Source organism: Sorex araneus, chromosome 5 (assembly GCF_027595985.1).
Source record: "Sorex araneus isolate mSorAra2 chromosome 5, mSorAra2.pri, whole genome shotgun sequence".
NCBI classification, from domain to species: Eukaryota; Metazoa; Chordata; class Mammalia; order Eulipotyphla; family Soricidae; genus Sorex; species Sorex araneus.
Window position 1 is genome coordinate 80,955,256 of NC_073306.1, and position 19,295 is coordinate 80,974,550.

The 19,295-nt window shown below is 38.6% G+C and overlaps 1 protein-coding gene across 2 annotated transcripts in view; it reads left to right on the forward strand.

Annotated features, from left to right (window-relative positions):
• RPAP2 (RNA polymerase II associated protein 2) overlaps nucleotides 1-19,295 on the forward strand; it is a 76,569-nt gene that overhangs the window by 5,323 nt on the left and 51,951 nt on the right. For both annotated transcript variants that reach the window (XM_055140460.1, XM_055140461.1), the window contains exons 4-7: nucleotides 2,284-2,382; nucleotides 2,585-2,650; nucleotides 5,341-5,429; nucleotides 16,931-16,966. In XM_055140460.1, coding sequence (XP_054996435.1) covers nucleotides 2,284-2,382; nucleotides 2,585-2,650; nucleotides 5,341-5,429; nucleotides 16,931-16,966 — 290 coding nt within the window. The remainder of the gene's footprint in view (nucleotides 1-2,283; nucleotides 2,383-2,584; nucleotides 2,651-5,340; nucleotides 5,430-16,930; nucleotides 16,967-19,295) is intronic.

Genomic DNA, 19,295 nt, shown 5'->3' on the forward strand with positions numbered 1-19,295 from the left:
GTCTCAAGCAGTGCACAGATGAAGGCTAACATCATTAGCCTGAATTGTCTCCATGGAGGGCCTGGGGATTAAGTGGGAAAGAGGGTGAGGCAAGTGGAGATAAATACTACAGGAAGGCTGAGATGGTGAGAAGGTGACCAACAAGGCCACAGGACAGATCAGATCCTGTTCGATTTAGGATGGCGGGGAGGTGGTGAGGGCTCAGCAGAGGTTGACAATGTAGGAAAGAAAATCAGTGCTAGAAGATCCAGAGACTGGAAAACGGAACCAGGGGCCCCCACTGCACTGCTGGGACTCCCATGCTTGCCCCTCATCCCGGGCCAGCTTTTGATCTTGCTCTTTTTTAATATTCTTTCTTTGGTTTTTGTCATTCTGAACACAGTGTGTCTTTGAGTTTTCATAGTTGAGTCTATTTTTGCTGGGACTTTTGGGCCTCTTGTTTTTGGTGCCTGCATTCCAAAACCCCTGCATTTGAACAGAGCCTTTGCTTCAGGACTCAACTCCAAAGGGGACAAGCCTTGGTCAGGGTGAGGGTCCCTCACTCTATTATCTCTCAAGCATATCCCTTTGCTCTTCTGGGACAGGTACGTTACACAGTGTTGGCTAACTGGTACAAATGCTGGGAGCCTCAGAGATAAAATAAGATTATAATAAAAATCTCTGGATGTAAAAAAAAAAAAACCTAGCACATTCAATATAAATGAGATTCATTATTGGATTTATATAAGTTAATAAGTCAGTTCATTATTGAAAATGTATGAAATCTCTTAGCAAGCTAAGAGTCATTGTATCTTTCTTAGCATAGTAGAGGGCAACCCAAAGCACCATGATTGAGCACTGTGCTTGGTGCCACAAGCTGGGAAGCTTGTTCTGTCTTTCAAAGAAACTGCAAAATGTTTCTCGCAACACTGGTTGCAAGGCTTTGAATTCCTGAAGCTGTTGCCTGTCCATGAAACTCTGTATTATTCTTTTAAGTCTGCATGATGACCTAGCTGGACAGTGTATTCTGGTGAGATGTTCATATCATTGATATTTTTTACTATATATTTTCATTTTCCTCAGGCTCATTGGAGTCTTATTTGATAGATCTGTGAATCTTACAGGCTTTTCTTTGGTTTCTTTGTTTGATGCCACAGCTGGTGATGTGTAAGGGTTACTCCTAGTAGTGCTCGGGGGACCATGTGGGATGCAGGGGATCAAAACTGAATACTCCACGAATAAAGCAAATGTCCTACCCACTGTACAATCTCTCCAGTCCGTGGGGTTTCCTGTAAAAGCTTCTCTTTTGATTTTGCTCTTTTTAAATATTCTGACTTTAGTTTTCGTCATTCTGAAGGCAGTATGTCTTGGAGTTTTCCTAGCTGAGTCTGTTTTTGTTGGGGCTCTTTGGGCCTCTTGTATTTGGTTGCTTGCATTCCTCAACTCTGGGAAATTCTTTTTCTTTTTTCTAAATTTTAGTTTACTAAGAGTCTGGCAAGGTCCCCGTGGTGTATTCGATATGCCACAAACAGTAACAATAACGGGTCTCATTCCCCTGATCCTGAAAGAGCCTCCAATATGGTAGCGTTAGGAAAGGCGAGTAAGGAGAAAGGCTGCTAAAATCTCAGGGCTGGGACGAATGGAAACTTTACTGGCACCTGCTTGAGTAAATCGATGAACAACAGGATGACAGTGATAATAGTATTTAAAGTGATGAGATAACTGGAGTAGAATCTCTATACATGATATATAGTGCTGAAGACATGCTTCCTTGGGCTAGGATATGTCTCAAGGGGCTGGAGCATGCTGCAGCCCCAGTTTCAGTCTCAGGCACTACATTGCCCCCAAGCAATGCCAGGAGTGCCCAGTCACTCACACCCAGCACTGCCAGTTATGGCCCAAAAACAAAAAAAAAGATACGCTTTCTTTAGGGTCAGGAGATGGTAAAAGAATGACTGACACCTGCATGCCCCCACCCCCACCAGCCCAACTCCCAAAAAATGCTTCCTGTGTTTTGGTATTGATTTTTGAACCACCCAGCTATGTGCAGGGGCTGTCTGGCTCTGTGCTCAGGAGTAACCGCTGGTGATGCTAAAGGGGACTGTTAGTGGTGCACAAATTTGAACCAAGGTCACAGTCACCACAGCTGCATGCAAGGCAAGCGTCTTATGTTCTAGACTGTCACTATGGCCACAGAAGTGCCTCCTTTGTGTTTTTAGATGAAATAAATGAAACTTGAGAAATGATAAGTAAACTTTGCCAATAATCTCCATAGGTGGAAATGTGCTTCTCGTTTCATTATAGGGGAAGTTCATCACACCTGCTCACTACAGTGATGTTGTAGATGAGCGTTCCATCATCAAACTCTGCGGTTATCCCTTATGTCAGAAGAAACTAGGAATTGTAAGTAACTTTTTGAAACATTGACCTCTACCTCTTGATTATACTCTGGATTTTTTATATTTCACAATATAATAGAATACATGAAACAGGTTATGAACTAGTGATGTGAGGTAAGCAAAGATGTGCATATAGATGGCTTTATCACATAAAGTTCGTGTTTATTATATAAATTATTTTGTAAGCTGTACTTCCTTTTCTTTAGGTACCAAGACAGAAATACAAGATTTCTACTAAAACTAATAAAGTCTATGATATCACTGAAAGAAAGGTAAGCTGAATATCTATTTCAAATGTAGTTAATTTTTAATGTTATAATCAATAAAATTATAAAGAAATTAATTCCAGGAGTTAAAACCTCTTTATGATTTAGTTATTTGAATATTTAAGCACTGAATGTGCTTATTGGTACAAATTCAGGCAAGTAAATGGTGGAACAGACTAGAGTAAGAAGTGGACTTAATACACATGTGGATATTTATTTTATGACAGTAGGAGTATTGTAGATCATAGGAGAAACTGAACTTTTCAATAAAGAGTATAGGCAAAATTAGTGTTTTATATGGAGAAAAACATTTGAACCGCATTGCAGTGTATAATCAAAGATCAATTTAGGTATGTTAAAGATCTGAACATGTTTGCCCCATTGCTGGAAGACTGCTTCATGAGCGGAGGAGAGAAGGCAGATGGAATAAAGAAGGGATCACTAAGAAAATGATGGCTGGAGGAATCAGTCGGGGTAGGAGATGTGCGCTGAAAGTAGATAATGGACCAAACATGATGACCTCTCAATGTCTGTGTTGCCAGCCATAATGCCCAAAAGTATAGAGAGAGTATGGGGAATATTGTCTGCCAGAGAGGCAGGGGGAGGATGGGAAAGGGGGTTATACCAGGGATGTTGATGGTGGGGAATGTGCACTGGTGGAGGGATGGGTGTTTGATCATTGTGTGATTATAACCGAAACATGAAAGCTTGTAACTGTCTCACAGTGATTCAATCAAATTAAAAAAAATCTGAACATGAAAACAAAAACTTTTTTTTGTAGACAGTATGGCAGAATGTCTTAGTAAATATGAAGTAGAGAGAATGTATTAAATAAGATAGGAAACTATATCAGGGAAGAGTGAGAAATAACTACCAGATGGTTTTACTCATATGTGGATTATAAATAACCAAGTAAATTGGTAAAAATCAATAAAACTAACTCTTCAATGCAGTGATAATTATGGTGGTTCCAGAGGGAAAGGGGGGTAGGAATGACTGGGGTTCTTTTTGGTGGTGGGATGGTACTGGAACTTTGGTAGTTTTGATGAACCTTTTTTTTTTTTTTTTTTTTTTTTGCTTTTTGGGTCACACCTGGCAATGCACAGGGGTTAATCCTGGCTCTGCACTCAGGAATTACCCCTGGCGGTGCTCGGGGACCATATGGGATGCTGGGAATCGAACCCGGGTCGGCCGCGTGTAAGGCAAATGCCCTACCCGCTGTGCTATTTGATGAACCATTTTCACATATAGAGGTAATAAGCTGTACTCAAATTTTTAAGAAGAAAAAGCTGGAAAATTATAGCACCTAGAGGAAAAACTGGTCAGTTTTCTACATTACAATTAAGAACACTGTCTCACTAGAATTCTCAGTGAAAAGATTAGCTAAAAATCAAAGAAGTCATATTTCTCACACATAAGTGATCACAGATTCATAACCAGAATGTGTGGTCTGTTAGAAAAAAACAACAAAACACATAAAGGCCAGGGAGTTGGCTCAGAGGGCTGGCGTGTAGGCTGCGCATGCACAATCCCCAGGTTCAACCCTCAGATTTGAGCCCCAGGAATAACCCTGAATACCAGTAGGTAGACAGATTTAAAATAAAATAAATAAGCAAAAAACAAGAAAATAACCCACATTGAATAAACAGTTATAAAAATCTGAGTGTTGTGGTGCTGATCAAATAAAAATTGGTACAGCCTTTTTGACAAACTGTCACTACACGGTTATCGGAGTCACGTAGACATTATTACCTGTTCTTTGCATGCTGCAACATTCCCAAGGAAATTCTATCCAGGGCCACAAGAATATATATCCATTTGAATTTCCTGTTATATAAAATAGATAGATAGAATGAAATGGTGTTCAGTCTTTAAAGAGAATAAATTTCAACATATGCCACACCATGGTTAAATTCTAAAGATACTATCCTAAAGAAAATAAACCACAACAAAAGAACATGTATTACGAAATTCTACTTGTAAGAATTTTTACAGTCATAGAATTATCATAGAGACAAGTTGAATGATGGTTTGTCAATGGAGGGCATTGTTTTAACAGGTATAGAGCTTTTTATCTTGTGAAATGAATAGTTCTGGAAATGGATGGTATGGTGGTTGCATAACAATGAGGGTTGCTTAATGCCACTAAACTTTACACTCAGCTTAGATTTAAAAATTTTTTATATTTTTACATAATTCTTAAAAATAAATTGATAGTAACATTGTATTGATAACAAAAAAAATGTCTTTAAAAGCTAGAGTATTAATTCAGAGCCATTTAATTTGCAATGTAAGCCCTAGAGGAATGAATCTCAAAAATAATGCAGAACAGAAGAAAAGAGAATACAATAATAACAATTTCCTTTAGACAAAACTTTTGGCAAAATTGAATGATAATATTGCATATGATATTTATGGCTGGGGTAACGAAAAAAACGAGGAAATAAGCTTATAAAATAAGTTTTATGATATTTTTTTTCTGGGGAATGTGAAAAGCAGTGCCTTTATGGAGGAGTACATTTACTTTAAAGCACTCTTATTTCTTACCTAGAGGGATAGCATTGATTTCCATTTTTCTCTTTTCAACTGCATGTTTGTTTTATACTCTCTTATGTACATATTATGAGTCCTTGTAAAAATAATTTTAAAATGTTTATATGTTTAAACATTAAAATTAAACATTTATTTGTTTGAAGTGTTTTTGCAGCAATTTTTGTTATAAAGCATCAAAATATTTTGAAGCACAAATTTCCAAAACTCCAGTTTGGGTTCGAGAAGAAGAAAGGTAATTTTAAATGATTATCTGTACGTTTGTTCATATGTTCTAATAGGTTTTTTTTTTTGAGAGATGCAGAGAATAGATCTGATTTTCAATAGAATTTTATCATTACATATAGTTCAATATGGGAAAATGCTATATTTTATGCATAGCTATTAAGGAATTAACACTTAAAAAATCTAGTAAATACAAGTGATTTTTTGCAAGGCCGGAAAGATAGTACAGTGGTCAAATCAGGTTTGATCCCCAGCACCCTAGATGGTGCCTCAGGCCCTGCCAGGAGTAACCCCTGAGTGCAGAGCCAGAAGTAAGTCCTAAGTACTGCTGAATGTGACCCAGAAATAAATAAAACAATAAATGGGTTTTTCTGTTTAAAATTTAATCACAAAACCTAAACTATTTGGGGGTCAGGGGTGGTGGGGGTCATACCCAGTGATACTCAGGGCTTACTCGCTCTGCTCTGGGGACCATATGAGATGTCAGGAATCGCACCCAAGTTGGCCATTTTTGAAGCAAGCACTTTACCTGCTATCCTGTCACTCTGACCCCACAAAACCTAAACTTTTTGACTTCCTAATATGCCTCTTGATACTGTTAACCCTACTTATATAACAATTGTGGAATAAGAATGTTGATTTTTTTCAGAAGATGCAGGATTTTAGAATTCAGCTTACTCTGATAGGCACTTCTAAGTTTGTGAAGGTGGTGATAATTGCTTGATGAGGGACTAGAGAGATATTAAGGGGGATAAGGTACCTTGTATACAGCCAACCCTGGTTTCATCCACAGTGCCACATGGTCTCCCAGACATCACAGGGCATAGCTCTGGAGGCCTCTGAGCACAGCCAGGCTGGGCCGTGTGGTTCCTCACACAGTTGAGCCGGAGCACCACTGTAGACATGAGCCTCAGCATTGATTCATTAGACCTGGTTGGCAGAGAATTGCTGGCTGTAGCCCTGAATTCCCTGAGCACTGCTTGGGAGTATTCCTCCACCTCACCACCTCCCTCCCCCCAAAAAAAAAGAATTTTATGAGAAAGTTAAACAAAGATGAGAAAATAAACTTGTAAAAAACTAAGGCACGACGGGCGTGTGCTCTCGCAAGCTCTCCGGGCGGCTCTGTCTCACCACCCGCGTTTGGTGTTCTGGAACCGCTGTGGGTGGCTGTTGGTCAAGGGCAGGCGACAGAAGGAAGAAGGCCAAACTGGTTGCTTGATCAGTTTATTTTGTTCTCTCTCTCTGTTTCTCCCCCGGTTCTGGATCTCTCTCTGGATCTTCTATCTCCCTCTCTGTCCCACAGTCTCAGTTTATATAGCAAGTTACATAGGGCAGTAGCACAAAGGTGGGTTTAACATCAACAAATCAACAAAGAAAGGTAAGACCATTTCTTGAGGAGATTAACAAAATCTCATCTAAGGAGATCCCTCAAGGATGTGATTCCAAACAAGAGTGTGTCAGAGTGTGAGCTAGTAATCTGCTTAAATAGTTATAATAAATCTACTTCTAATATTTCTAGCAGTGTCATTCTGTATGAACACAGTAAGAGATATAAAGTTTGGTTCTTCCTGAGGACATCTCACAATACATTCCAGACCACAGTCCTCAAGCGAGGTTATTCTTCCTAACCCCAGCAGGGTCCTAGTCTCGTTGTTACCTTTGGATCATGACAGCATTGTCCATGATCATGCCCTCAACTTATAGTTGAGTATTGTGGCGCTTTGGCCTGGCCCATTTCGATGCCAGGGTAGCTCACAGCTTGCCCTGGGTCTATTCTGTCCCTCGTCGGGATCCAGCTTTTGGGGTGCTAGGAAAGCAGGTGCCCGGGAGTAAATATTACTGGAGTTAATCAGCTCCCAAGTTACAAAGCATAATATTAACTGTCTTCCTGTGTCCATACAGAAAGGACATTGCTCTAAGGTAAACTAAGTTCCCTGCAGCAAGGCTAAAAGGACAAACCCCATGTTATCCTACATAAATTCATAATGGGGTATTAGGGCTGGAGCAATTATACAGCAGGTAGGGTGTTTGCCTTGTAAGCGGCCAACCTGGGTTTAATTCCCGGCATTCCATATGGTCCCCTAAGCACCTACAGGAGTAATTCCAGAGTGCAGAGCCAGGAGTAAACCCTTGAACATCGCTGGGTGTGACCCAAAAAGAAAAACAAAATTAAACATAATATTTGAAATAAGTTTTAAAAAAAAAGAAGTCAAATATTGGCTCACTTGAAATAAGGTAGATGTACAGCACATTTGTGAGGATATACATATAAGGCCTTGGGTTCAGCCCACAGTACCTTCTGCCCCGGTGGGGAAAAAAAATTAAGCAGAACAGAACTAAGAAGTACGAATTAGGGGGAATGGTGGGGAGTAAGATCATTATATGTAAAAAAGGACATCAGTGACTAGAGATCCATCAAGTGTCTTGAACATAATTTAATCTGGCATTAGTTCACAAAATGAATTAAAGAAAAAGGAATTATGACCTTTAGGTAATTTAATGAAAAAACCTTTAGGTAATTTAATGCAACCCCTTTTAAAAAAACTCAGAAAAATTAAGTGTAGTTCTAAAATCAATGATAGATAGAATTCTTTTTGCTTAGAAGTCAGTAACTAATTGTAAATGTGTTTCACTCACATTGTACATTGTGTCACTGTAGCTCTTTTTTATGTAAAATGGTATTCCGTATGTAGCCATATCAGTATTTTTTACATCTTAATGTCTAGGTTCTTAGGTCATGAACCAAGTTCATTTGATGAATCCACTAGAGGTCACTGTTTTCTCACAGACTTCTAAAACGTGATAATTGGAATTACAGAATTTAGTATTTTAAGATGCTTGTCTAGCTTTTGCACATATAAACTCTAAGGAATGTGATAACTTAAAGAAAGTTTTCAAAAGAAAAAAAAAGAAACCACAAAAAATAAATCTTCACATATGTAATGGAATTAAACATTCAGAACCTTTCTTTTAAAGGGGGAAATGACAAATAGATTCTAGTACTTGATTCAGTGAGTCAAGTACTAGATTTTTATTCGTTCAGTGACTCATAATAAATAACATGATAATCTTAATCATAGTTTTAAAATAAGGAATTTTAAAATTCAGTGAATCAGATATTTTATTTTAATGACTTTAGAAAAAATTACCCCTATGTAAGTACAGCTTACTATAACACAATACATATGATTGAAGTGAAGTTTTATGAAGCAATTCTTATCCTGGCTGCATCATAAAGGTTCTGTATTTTTCTTTTTAGCCTCCTATATTTTCTACTTTTGCTTCCCACCCTTCTCTCCACCCGGTGTCGGGTATCAAACCCAAGCTTGCAGGTGTTCTGACTCTTGCTTTTTAAAAATATTATGTTGGTAGCAGTCCACTTCATTGATTAATTCTCAAATACAGAGGTTTTTTATTTGATTTTTAAAGGGGCCTCCCAGTGGTGCTTGTGTGGCTCTCCCAGTGATGCTTGGTTAGCCTGGTGGAGGCTGTCTCGTGCCTCATGCATATGAAGCTGTGGCCTTTCCTTTGAGTACCTCCCCAGCATGGATCTGCAATTTTAAGAGCACTGTTTTGTTTGATCTCAGATTAGCCATTTTCTTCACCGTAGATAAGTCTGTTCCATCACTAAACTTTGGTTTCCTCATCTGTAAAGGAAAAAGTTATGTTTAATCATTTAGTTCCTATTAGTTCCAACATTCTAATTAGTCACTACTACTATAGTGAAAATTTTCTAGATAAGGACTTATCTCTAAAAATGATGAAAATTAAAATTGTTAGCCTAAGACTATGGAAACTTAACTACCCCCTAAAGAGGGGCATTTGTCTCATTTTAGAATTTAGAATAAAAATTACTGAGATAATTTTAACTTTTCTGTCTACAAAGATGAAGATTACTACAGGATTTGATTAGTATTTGAATACCTTCAGGGACACTGATTTCACATACCATTTAGCAGAATATTGCATTTAACTGAACTTAACTCTCATACCTAATTGTAAAAGTGAATGTAAATTTATTCCTTGGGTTCTAAAATTTAAAACCTCTAGTATTCCTTAAAACTTTTAAGATTCTATTTTATACTGTGGTAAACTCACTTTCTCATTGTAAGTGCCAAGATTTATGAAAGATTAGACAAAATAAATTCATTAGTTCCAGCTCAGTACTTATCTCCCAGAGCTTTATAATTTTTTATTAATGGTGTAAGAGAACACATGCAAGGCAAGTGCTCAAACCTCTCAGCCACCTCCCCAAAGCTCTGGAGCCAGAAAGCATCTGAGAAGTTTTTTTGCCTCTCATATTATAGTGAAGGTATGAAGAATACCTGGAGCAGATCTTAGTGGCAGAGAAAGTTGCAGCGGCCCTGGGCTCAGAGTGTCGCCTGCTGGCCTGTCAGAGACAGAGCACTGAGCTACGTGACCTGGGTCATGATGTAGTAGGATGTTTTTCCTGCTGTGAGTTAGAAGTTTTTCATCTGCTTGGTGGCCAGAAGCAGACCGCATAAAGTCTTGTTGCTCCGAAACAGTGCTCATTCAGGCACTCACATTGCTTCATTTGTAATTTTGTAAACTGTAGATTCTGACAAGTCTTTGTTCAGAGAGATGTTTCCTTTGTGTAACCTAGGATATCAGGAGCTAATAAGAAGGAAGGACAAACGCTGAAAATCAAAACTGACATTTGAAAGATCAAGTTGAGAGTGAGTGGTTTAATGCTGACTGAGCTGGAAGCGCCATCCTGTGGCCCAGAGCAGGGGATTTTCACACATGCTTCTTAGCAATAAACATAATCTCAGAGGTGCGGAAGCCAAAAACCTCTGCAGAGCAACTTCTTAAACCTCTTCCTGAACAAGCCACCTTCGTTCTACTTGGTTTGTAGAATAGAAACTTTCTGAGTAACACGTCTACAATTATATTTGAGAAGTTCCCACCACACTGGGGAATTATAGTCTGGTGTTTTCTGTTGGCTTATACCTAATATACATACTTAGTGATCTAGATACATATGCATTTATATAGAAATAGAGATATATGGTTTCTCACAGCACTTAGATTGCATTCGTGATTTAAAATTACACTGATATTTTGATTAGTGTATTTCATTTCAGCGATTTGAAAAATTTTCACTCTTGTTTGGAAGGATTCTTGGCCTCCAAGTTCTTGACACGAGAGTTTCCCGTCTCTGACCACAGCCTGTGTCTCATCTACAGTCATTGCTCCTAAGTATGCTTGCTGACCTCTTTTTGACCTCCTGTCTCATCTTCTATTCTTCTAAGAGGTTCACAGACCCTCATCTAATTTTTTTTCTTGAGTTCTACAATTAACAGTTCTCAGACTTGCCCTCTCAAGCAAACCATTTTCCCTTAGTCCTCTATCAGGTCCACCTTCCAAGCTTTGGTCATTCTCTTTTTCTGTATTAGTTTGCTGATATTACTGGATAAAATTCTGAGATTAAATCATTACCACTTTAGATAGGCTAACATGTTTAGCTCAGCCCTCACAGCCTCCTCCTCAGTTGAAGTATTGTTACCCATTTTGTGGGTGGTGGGCTTTAGAAAGATTAGAGACTCAGCCGAGAATGCTTGGCTTATATATGTAGGTATTGAAATTAAACCCAAATCTGTCTGGAATCAAACTCTATACTCTGTACCTTTGCCCCGTTCTACTTCCTTTCATCTAGTGTCAACTGAGTGCTGACATATTTTTCTTTGTTTCTTATTGACTGGTACTTTTCTCCTCTTTAAACTCAACCTGAATAACTGAAAAGACTGCAGGCATCCAACAGATTTTTGTGTTCTTCATGTACTCTCTCATTTATTTGCTTCCCCTTTGCTATTACAGCACCCTCTGTCTTGCTGATTCCATTCTCCTCTCACCAAAGACTTGTTCTAGTGACTTGTTCCTATGTTTTTCCTTTCTCAGGATCTTTTCTCATGATTGCTTTACCTCTGCTCTAACATGGAAAAACTAAAACCACTGGGGAAAATGCTTGAATTCAGCATTTCTGTGCTATTTGATCATCTTAGCATAAGCAATTTCAGTAGAGGGCTGCATACAGATTCCAGTGGAGAGAGGGCTGGTAGCCCAATCAGAAATAACAGAATTGATAATTATAAGTGAAGAGTCTTAATTGTAAGAAGGCTTACGGGTGGGGTGGGGGATGCAGTGAAACTGAAAGATGGATTTTTTTGTTGTTCCTTGGTCACTTGTTTTTAGTAGTGGCAATTTAAGCCACTATTGTTAAGAGAACATACTAAAAGAAAGAGTTAGGGAAAGGGGGTGAATGCCAGAGTAAAACCCATATGAATAGCCTCAAATGCCTTACTATAAAAGTTCTATCTATTTTTATAGACTGTATGAATCTGAAGCTTTTCTTGATTGGCTCAATAGCAAGTTTCTTTTTCTACTCTGACTTCCTGTGACAGCTCACACCTTTCTTATGGTTCTTGCACTTACTCTCCTGTTTTACAGGATGCAGTAGTATAGCTCTCATGAGCCATACTGACCAATAAATAAAACTTTGTTTTATGTAACATAGTTACAGTACTATGCAGCTCTCTCTAGTGTAGAGAGCTGCATAGTACTGTAGTGTAGAGAGCTGCATAGTACTGAACCTTGGTCATTTTAGCTAGAAAGATTTGAGTAGTGATGGGATGTCGATTAGGAAAAGTGAGAAAACTTTTAAGTGCAATTGGGAAAAAGTAATCAACAGTCAATGAAACATTTTATTGTGAATGTTACCATATTATTTAAGGGGAAAAATAACCTTAATGTGAGTTATAAATAACCCGTGGTCTAGTCAAGGTGACTAAACCAAGCAGTGTCATTCTTTGCAACACAAAACCAAGGTAACATCTTTGACTGAAATTTTAGTGCGTGGGAAGAGGCAGTGTAAACAGAATAATTTGGATGATTGGGAAAGGTTAGACAGTTGGTTGAGGGGAAAAAGTGATTAAATTTTCACGCCCAGGCAACTACCACTCATTGCTCTGTTTTACCTTCTTCCTTCAAACATTTCTATTACTGGTTTGAGGAACTCTAGAGTGACTAAGAAATCTCAACAGTAAAGATGGCAAATACTCTTACATCTGTATGCCTCCTGCTATATGGTATCTGTGGGAGGGTGCCAGGATCATTTAGAGGGGCCTCCCATAACAGAGAATTGACAAGATAACCATTCCCTACAGTGTATCCTGTGCTTAATAATGACTAAAAGATAAATGAATGATCAAAAATTATCAAAAGATAATGAATTACATAGGCAATGTAATATAGTTGATGCTGTACTGTTTAATTAGAAAAATACTTAAAACTCAAATAACCTCTAAAATGTCTTAATTTGGGGGGCTAGAGATATAGTACAGCGGGTAAGGTGGTTGCCTTATACGTACCTGACCCAGGTTTGATCCCCGGCATCCCATGTGGTTCCCCAAGCACCTCCAAGAGTAATTCCTGAGTGCAGAGCCAGGAGTAACTCCTGAGCATTGCTGGGTGTGACCCAAAAACTTTAAAAATAAATAAGCAAGTGTCTTAACGCATTTGATTCTGATTCCATTTGTCCATTTTGCCTGGCTTTTTAAAATTGAAAGGTTAGTGGTTGTTTTGGGTTTTTTTTTTTTATTTCAGTGCCTTAATGTTTCTTTAATACATGCCTAGTTTCCTTATTTTGTGTGTGTGTGTGTGTGTGTGTGTGTGTGTGTGTGCGCGCGCGCGTGTGTGAGAAAAGCGGACTTTATTTTAAAAGCAGTTTTAAGTTTGGGGGCTGGAGAGATAGTACATCGAGGTACAGTGCAAGGTAATGTACTTTGCACGTGGCTGGCCCAGGTTTCGTCTGCAGCATCCAGCATAGATCTTTGAACACAGCCAGGGGTGATCCCTGAGCTCAGAGACAAAAGTAAGCCCTAAGCATTGACAGGTGTGACGCCCCCCCAAAACAAACAAAAAACTGCAGTTTTAGGTTGAAAGCAAAATGGAGAGGAAATATCCAGTACTCCCTCCTCTCTGGTACTCCCTCCCATGCAGAGCCTCCCCGGTTCTCACCATTTCCTATCACTGGAATCCATTTGTTACAGTCTGTGGGCTTCCATTGATGCATTGTCACCCAAGTGCATAGTTTAAATTTAGGGTTCACTGTTGTATAACTTCTGAAATTTGTATAAACTCTAATGGCTTGTATCTACATGATAATATTTTGTAGTATAGTTTTATTTTTGTTTTATTTTTTTGTTTTGGGGTCACACCTGGCAATGCTCAGGGGTTACTCCTGGCTCTGCACTTAGGAATTTCTCCTGGCGTTGCTCAGAGGACCATATGGGATGTCGGGGATCAAACTCGGGTCAGCTGCATGCAAGGCAAATGCCCTACCCACTGTACTATCACTCTAGCTTTTAATAGTATAGTTTTATAAACCTAAAAATCCCTCTGTGCTCCACTTACTCATTTCCTACCCTTTGCCCCCCCTCCCACCCATCACTCTGGATCTTTTTACTGTGTCCTTAGTTTTAACTTTTCTCCAATATAGTGTCCTTCAGCATACATTGTGTTTTCAAACAGCCCTCTTCCACTTAGTAATACTCAGTTAAGTTCCCTTTGTCTTTTTATGTCTTGATGACTCATTCATTTTAGCATTAATATTTCACACAATTCACCAAGCTTAACTTTTTCATACTTAACATCCAATTGCTTCCAAGTTTTATAGTTAGATGAATATAGTTAGAGCACACCTGGCAGTACTCAGGACTTACTTTCTGCTCTGTGCTCAGGAATCATTGCTGGCAGGGCACAGGGGAATTATATGCAGTGCTGGGGACTAAACTGGGGCCACCTCCATGCACAGCAAACACCTTACTTCCTGTTATTAACTCCAGCACTGAATGTTTCTATAAACAGCGTGTTCAGGTCTTTATGTGACTTACATTTCCAGCTTCTTTGCGTAAATACTGAGCAGCATAATTTTATTGTATGATAGGATTCTGTTTAATCTCTTAGTAAATCACCAGACTGTCTTCACGGTGGCTGTACCATTTTTGCATGTCCCCTGTAATGAGCACATGTGTTGCTCCATATCCTCACTGCCAGCTGATGTCAGTGTTCTGGATTCTGGCCATTCCACTAGTATGTAATGGCATCTTACTAATGTTTTTATTTGCCTTTCTCTGAGGACAGATGACATGGTACAGCTTTTCCTATATTCGTTTGTATCTATTAGTTTCTCTTCCTTGATGAGGTATCTCTTAAAGTTTTGACCAGTGTCTTCATTCAAAGTGGATGGCTTATAAACAATATGAATTTCTTTCTCATACTTATGGTGACTAGAGGTCTGATATGGTGAGGACCTTCTGGATTGCAGACTTCTACTTGGAATCTCACAATGGAATGGGAAGGATCTCTGAGACCTTTTCTATGAATGAACTAATCCCATTCCTGCTGGGCTTGCCATCTTGACCTAATCACCTTTCAGAGCTCCACAGCCTACTACCATCATCACATTGGACTTAGGATTTAACAGCTGAATTTGGGGAGGACACAATATCTAGGGTTCTGAATAGTCAATAGGTGAAGGATAGTGATGCCTATTCCTTTTAATTTGTATTTCTTTGTTGCCAGGATGTAGAACGTTCATATATTTGTTAAGCATCTTCTTGAATGATGTATCTGTTAAGGATTTTGGCCTATTATTTATTATGGTGTTTGGACCATATCTTGTCGGGCTCAGGGTTTATTCCTGGTGTAGTGCTTGGGTGACTCCCAGCATAGTCAGGGCACGAGATCTCTGGGGTTCCCACGTGCATAGCATCCCTCTGAACCATCTTCCCAGACCCCAGCTGCTTTTTAATTGAATTGTCTGAAACCTTGCTATTGTAGTATTAGGAATTCTTTAGTGTTTTGGATAAGTCTTCTATAAAAGTAATTTTTTTTGCATGTGGATAATAATTTGATTATATTCATATTTGTCTGTTTCTGAGCACTCTCTTTTGTTCTATTGATGTATTTATCCACCAAGATATTGTCATTCCACTTCCTATAGCTCTACTATAATTTTTAAAGTTGTCCCTTTTTTTTAACTTTCAAGTATATGACTTTTGTTGATTATAATTCCCATGCTGGTTATATTATTCAGAATAAAACAGTCTAATTTAAAGTCAAGTCTTGAAGTCTGGCAGTCCTAGTCTTCCAACCTTATTGTTCTCCTTCAGTTTGGTATTAGCTATTCAGGGACTTCTGCATCTTCTTAAACATGTCAGAATTTTTATTGGGATTGCTTTGAGTTAGTCAAATTGAGAAAAACTAGTATCTTGAAAATACTGAGTCTTCCTATCCGTGAACGAGGAATATTGTTTTATTTACTTGTACACTTTTATTTCATCTTTTATAGTCGTTACAAGGACCTTTTTGCAATCATGTTCAAAGTGCTTTGAACATATGAAAGGCTTAGTTTTCCTATCTTCTTGAATTCATTTGTTTCTCTATTTCTGCATATGTTGGGATTCCTTCCCATTTTATTATCGTGCCAGATACGATTTCTGGTATTGCACAGGGGAATTGTTCCTAGAGGTAAATTAAGTCACCTGATCTGCATAGATTTTTATCTGTACAACTGCTTTCTCAAAAGTAGGCCATAAAGTACTACTTACACAAAGGAAATGCAAGAAATTTTCAGGTATAATCTCTCCCTTCAGTGAACTTAAGAAACCGGAATTAGGACCAGAGATAGAACTCTAATAGTAGAGCACTAGGTGCACCTAGCACCTTGTAAGGACCTGAGTTATGACTATTACTAGCACAGCATTCCCCCTAAGCACTGCCAGGGGATCTCCTCATAGCTGCTGGGAACAGCCCCCAGCACTGCACCAGAACTAGCCCCTTCAGATGTGGCCTCAAACTGAAAACAGAACATGTGCAAATTATATTCATTGTACAAACAATGATGGTTCTGAAATTCAGGGAAGGAGTGTTTTACTCCAGTCAGATTAGGGGAAACTGTTGTTCTTAGAAAGTTGAATTTAGCCCTGTAATGTGAGTAAATCACTTTTTGATTGAGATTTTTACTATTTATTTAAAAAATAAAAGCTACATTTCCAGATTGCTTGTGATTAAATTTTGCAGTGCCTCAGCCTTTCCTTTTTTCTTTAGGAAATATCCTTAACACTGTAGCACTGTCGTTCCGTTGCTCATCGATTTGCTCAAGCGGACACCAGTAACGTCTCCTTTGTGAGACTTGATGTTACTGTTTTTGGCATATCGAATATGCCACGGGTAGCTTGCCAGGCTCTGCCGTGTGGGCAGGATACTCTCGGTAGTTTGCTGGGCTTTCTGAGAGGGGTGGAGGAATCAAACCCGGGTCGGCTGCATGCAAGAAAAATGCCCTACCGCTGTGCTATTGCTCCAGTCCAGAAAATACCCTTATATAAACAACTTCTTGCATATGTTTCTATTCAGTATATTTATACTAAACACTTGAAAATATTAGACATTGGTTGTGTTCAGTTTTCTGTGTCTTTGTTTTTGTCACAGGCATCCTGATTTTCAGCTGCTTCAGGAAGGACAAAGGTATGGATGAATCAGTATCTCTTCCCTTCTATATATTCAGGTGAATAGAAACATTAGAATAAACCAGGTGATGGGAGCTCTTGGGTTTGCTGTGCAGATGTATTATGTAAGTGTCCATTCTAGCCCACACAAAGAATTATTTGCCTTGTACAGCTTTTTCTTTTGTGTTGGTAAGATGGTGTGTTTGATCTGTATGATTTATGTACAGCTGTTCCTACCAAGACAGTCTAATTGAACCTGTTGAAATATGGCACAAACACAGCTTCCATCTGACATAATGTACTTCTTTGTCAAGTGGATTTTGCCAATTACATTTGTTGAAAGGTTTTTGTTTTGTTTGGTTCAGTTTTTGTTTTGTCTTTCTAGCCATACTCAGAGGTGCTCTGGCTGTGTGCTCAAGGATTGCTGCTGGAGGGGCTTAGGGGACCGTAGGCAGGAGTGGGAATCAGACCTGTGTGAGCTGTGTGCAAGGCCTGCACCCTACCTGCTGTGCTATCTTTCTGGCCCCTGTTGAAAGGTTGTTAGTCTTTCATTTCATAGGATTTAAAAATATTAGTGTATCAATTCTTTTTTTTTAATAAAACTAGAAATTCCAGCTTGTGATTTTTATCTAAAATCTCATGGTTCTGTTTGCCCAGCTATGACCACCTTTCAAAATAGTTGCTTGTTTCCCAGAATTTATTTACTGGTTTTTATTTACCGCCTTAGTTACATGGTCTTGAAAACAAGCAACAGATGTTTATTGACATATCTTTAGTGTATAGCTTTCAATTATGATAAAATGTACTTACCGTAAATTTCTGAAATATGAAATATATGAATGTTCAATTTCCTAATTTGTGTGTTTGTGTGAAATGAATGTTCGATTTTGTGTGTGTGTGTGTGTGTGTGTGTGTGTATGTGTGTGTGTATTTGTTTGGTGCCACAACAGTTGTATTCAGAGAATCATGCATAACCAGGGATCAAGTCTGGAGCTAGCTACTATGGCATGTAAAGCATGCACTCCAGCCTTTGGGCTATTTCCTCAGCACCTCAGTTTCCTGATTTTTTTCTTTTTTAATTATAATTACACTGGATGGAGCGATAGCACAGTGGGTAGGGTGTTTGCCTTGCACGCAGTCGACTCGAGTTTGATTCTGCCATCCCTCTCAGAGAGCCCAGCAAGCTACCAAGAGTATCCGCCCGCACGGCAGAGACTGGCAAGCTACCCATGGCATATTCAATATGCCAAAAACAGTAACAACAAGTCTCACAATGGATATGTTACTGGTACCCGCTAAAGCAAATCGATAAGCAACGATATGACAGTGAAACAGTGACACAATTTCACTGGATGCAAACAGTTCTCTAACTATGTAGGCCAAATTCTAACTAAAAAAATTATATCTAATACTGAATAAACACTTTATTTTAAAGTTTGTTTTTCTTCCTTTTTTATAGTGCCCCTCCCTGCCAGTATTCTGTTCTTTTTTTTTGTTTGAGGAGGCGTGTCACACCCGGGCAGTGCTCAGGAATTACTCCTGATGGTGCTCAGGGGACCATTTGGGATGTTGGGGATCGAATCCAGGCTGGCCTCGTGCAAGACAAAAACCCTACCCGCTGTACTATCACTCCAGCCCACTGTTCATTCCTCACTGTGCTACTTTATAGATAAACACACACGCACACTCTCTCTCTCACACACACACACTCTCTATCTCTCTTTCTCTCTCTCTCTCTCACTCTCTCTCTCTCTCTCTCTCTCTCTCTCTCTCTCTCTCTCTCTGGTTTTTTTCTGGGAGCAGTTTCAAATTTACAGAGAGTTTCTGTTTTATGAGAAATAGAGTTGTCATGTACCTTTCATGAGAAGAAGTTTCCTGTTCTAGCCTTCTCTCTCATCCTAATCTTTCCTGGTTTGGTATGGATATTTGCTTCAGAGGAAGTACTCAACTATGCTTGATTTTTGCTTATATTTATATAGATATACCCACACTATTTCATAATGTTTGATTTTTCTTTTTTGCCCTAACCTGAAAATTGAAGGAACCTAATGGAAAAAAAACTGTTCATTTTTACTACTGTAACTCAGGATGTTTAAATGTAAATGTCTTTCTTTCATTGATAAGTGTTGGTTTGCCAGCTGTACTTTCTGCTAAAACTGTATGTTTTTTTACTATGAAACTTTCTGTATAACAGAATTTCAAAATGTTGAAATATCTCTTTTATCTTTCAAAACCGGAACAGTTTCTATAAAATTTTTAATTTATAATTATTTATTTATTTATTTTAGAAAACAGTAATGAGATTTTCAAAAGAAAACCTAAAGCAGTTTTCTGACTACAAAGCAGCC